Source organism: Alligator sinensis, unplaced genomic scaffold (genome assembly GCF_000455745.1).
Source record: "Alligator sinensis unplaced genomic scaffold, ASM45574v1 scaffold917_1, whole genome shotgun sequence".
Taxonomy (NCBI): Eukaryota; Metazoa; Chordata; order Crocodylia; family Alligatoridae; genus Alligator; species Alligator sinensis.
Genome location: NW_005841988.1, coordinates 2,117,251 through 2,120,188, shown reverse-complemented (window position 1 = coordinate 2,120,188; position 2,938 = coordinate 2,117,251). Strand labels below are relative to the sequence as shown.

Here is a 2,938-nt window from a genome sequence, read left to right as displayed (position 1 = left end):
ACCCCAGCTCTGGCCCTTTAAGAAAAAAACTAACAAAAAAACCCTGGGCCCACCAGCTCCTGCAGTGGCCTCAGGGGGCTCATGACAGAGCCCCTCATGTGGTGCAGGGCAGTGGGGATCGACCCCAGCTGGGCAGGAACCGGTGAATCTGGGGTTTTGGGGTTTTTGTTTTTTTTTTAAAGGGCCAGAGCTGGGGCGGGTAGGGCAGCCATGTGGAGGTCTGGGGGAGCACGCAGTGTGGGGCAGTGGGGATTGCTCCCCTACCCAGCAGCACCCGGTGAGTTGGGGCTTTTCTTTTCAAAGTGCCGGGAGCTAGAGCGGGCAGGTCAGCCATTGCTGGGGCTGGGAGAGTGGGCAGGGGCTCAGATTCAGCCAGATCCATTCAGGACGGTGATTCAAATCACCAAATCAAATCACTGTCCCCCAAATTGGCCAAATCCGAATCTGAAGCAAAAACTAGCTGCTTCGCACAGGCGTAGCATCAACCTATTCAAGATAGTCAATTATTCAATAATGTGTTCATTATCATGCATGAGAGCTTGTATTCACAAGTATGGAATAACTGTGTTATCCTACCACCTTGACAAATTCCATTTATATTGCATTTTCTCTAGGAATAAAAAAGAACTTTTATAACAAAAACCTAAGAGGTTGAGGCCCAGCTGGCTCTGTTTAAGCCCAACTGTTTCTGTACTGATGCAGCATAACTACAGTGTGATGTCATCTGAAGACCCAGCAGAACATACTCTGGCTGATCTTTAAAATATGTAAGGGTCTGGCCTCTCATTTCTATGTACATAATTCCCATCAGAGTGAGAGGGGGGTTATGTGCAGAGAAGAAAATAAAGCTGGACTCCATGGATATATAAGACAGAAAAGTATATGGCTCTCCCATGGAAAGAGAGCAACATTTTGTTACCTTTAACATTTGTTTTGTTCCCTATAATAGTTTATTAGGTCCTAAGTATCAGTGTGAAAGAATCTGAGGACAGAATGATTACTGATTCTTATTCATTTTTTCATAAGCCTATGAAGATTTGAGTTCTTTGAATTCTTGTATTCCATTTGTTTCTATGTTTTGATGTATATGCATGAAGATAGTTCTGCTGTATAAAATTTACTATATACATAATAGAAGCTTTGTCTGATTTAAAAGCCGCAGTAAGAGGAAAATAAATGTAATAAGCATTTGTACAATTCACATGCATACACATACACACAGAAAAATGATGACATTTATTATCTATTCAGTCATATAAGATGATAGCACAGTATATACAATTTGGAACACCAGGCAACAGTGAAAGCCTAAAGAGATAATTCTCCCTCAATGCCAAGGGATCATGATTGTCACTTGTCGTTATCATGTGTGTTTCTCTCTCTATTTCTTCATATACCTTAAACTGGATTTTCTTACACAATTCAACATACTTAGTAATGTAGAAAGTCAATTAATATTTACTGACCTGTCTCTGCTTCTCCGTGATGGAAAGGCAGCATTACAGCCAGCCACTGTGCAGACATGCATCTCTTTTAAATGAACGTTCCTGTAGTGCAGCTTCACACTGTAGGAACTCTTGAAACTCTTCTTGCACACATAGCAGATCTTGGGATCAGGGCTTGAGCACAGCTCACCTTCTGGGGAGAACTTCTGAGGGCTGTTGTAGCTGAATGTTGAAGTGAAACTTTCATGAAGAGCAGCCATACTCGCGCTGCCTCCATTATACAGCCCATATTGGCTCATGTAAAACATATCATATGTAGGGTCTGTAAACTCTTCCTTCACCTTAATTACATCCTGGTTAGAAGATTCATTGTGATTTTCATCTAGCCTGTTAATCATAGATCTTTCATGCACTTCATGGATGCGATCATCACCTTCCATGGATTCCTCACACAATTTTGGCTCTGAAGATTCTGACTCATTTTCATAGTCTCTTTCATGCTCCTGGTCTTCTGATGTCATGCTGTCTGCCCTTCTTATCTCTGTCCTGGAAATGCACCTGCTTCTATCACTTTTAGAAAAATCTTTCACAGACAAACCTGGGCTCATTTCCTCCTGAGAATGGCAATGATTGTCATGACCAATATCATTACCCATTGTGCTGTTGTCATTAGTCTCTTCATCTTCATCAAACTCATCAGCTGTGTCAATAACTTCCTTTTCTATTTTCACTGGCATGCTTGACTTCCTTGGTTTCTTCTTGGGGGCAAGGTCAGCATTAAGCTCAGGGGTGGGCATGACCACTGTAGGTGTTGACGACTCTGGAGGGGGATGTTGGTCCAATGCACTAGTGGCTGGTATTATAGGACTGGTAGGTAGTGAGGTTGGAGGGCTCACCATCTCTCCAGGAGTAAGTAGATTTCTGTAAAAAGGGGGAACAGGCTGGACAGTCTTTAAAGCTGGAAACACCAACTGGCTAGGAAGAGGGTTCTGTAGTACAGGGTCTAGAGGGGGAGTGGTAAAGCCCATTGGAGGCCGACCAGGGCTTGTTAAAGTTAGGTTGGATTTTGTACTTGCTATAACGGGGGTGGCAGCTCCTGATGTAGCACGGATCAGATCTTTGTCTCGGTTGTTCCTTAGCATAGGCATGTGAAGACGTGGGTTTGGGTTAGCGCTGTGACGATTGCGACTTCTAAGAGAGCTAAAGACCATGTTGCAGCCTTCAATTGTGCACCGGTGTTTGATTTTAAGATGGACTGCATTGTAGTGAATTTTGAGAGTACCTTTGTCATAGAAAGTTTTACCACAAGCATTGCAGAACACTCTCCCTTTTCTTGATGCTGACCCCATTCTCCTCATTCTGTGGATCCTGAATGAGCTTTTTGTGTGCTCTGTTTTGGACAAATCATTGACAGGTGTAGATGTCTGAACAGGAGATGCACAGGCTGGCTCAGTTTTGGGTTCAACATTTGTGATGCTGGTCAGAGCATTCCT

The 2,938-nt window shown here is 43.3% G+C and overlaps 1 protein-coding gene across 1 annotated transcript in view; it reads right to left on the bottom strand.

The window, feature by feature from the left end:
* The window catches only part of BNC2 (basonuclin 2), a 456,753-nt gene that overhangs the window by 22,356 nt on the left and 431,459 nt on the right, over window positions 1-2,938 (bottom strand). The window contains exon 6 of the mRNA XM_025201266.1: window positions 1,467-2,938. This exon is cut by the window's right edge and continues 9 nt beyond it. Coding sequence (XP_025057051.1) covers window positions 1,467-2,938 — 1,472 coding nt within the window. The remainder of the gene's footprint in view (window positions 1-1,466) is intronic.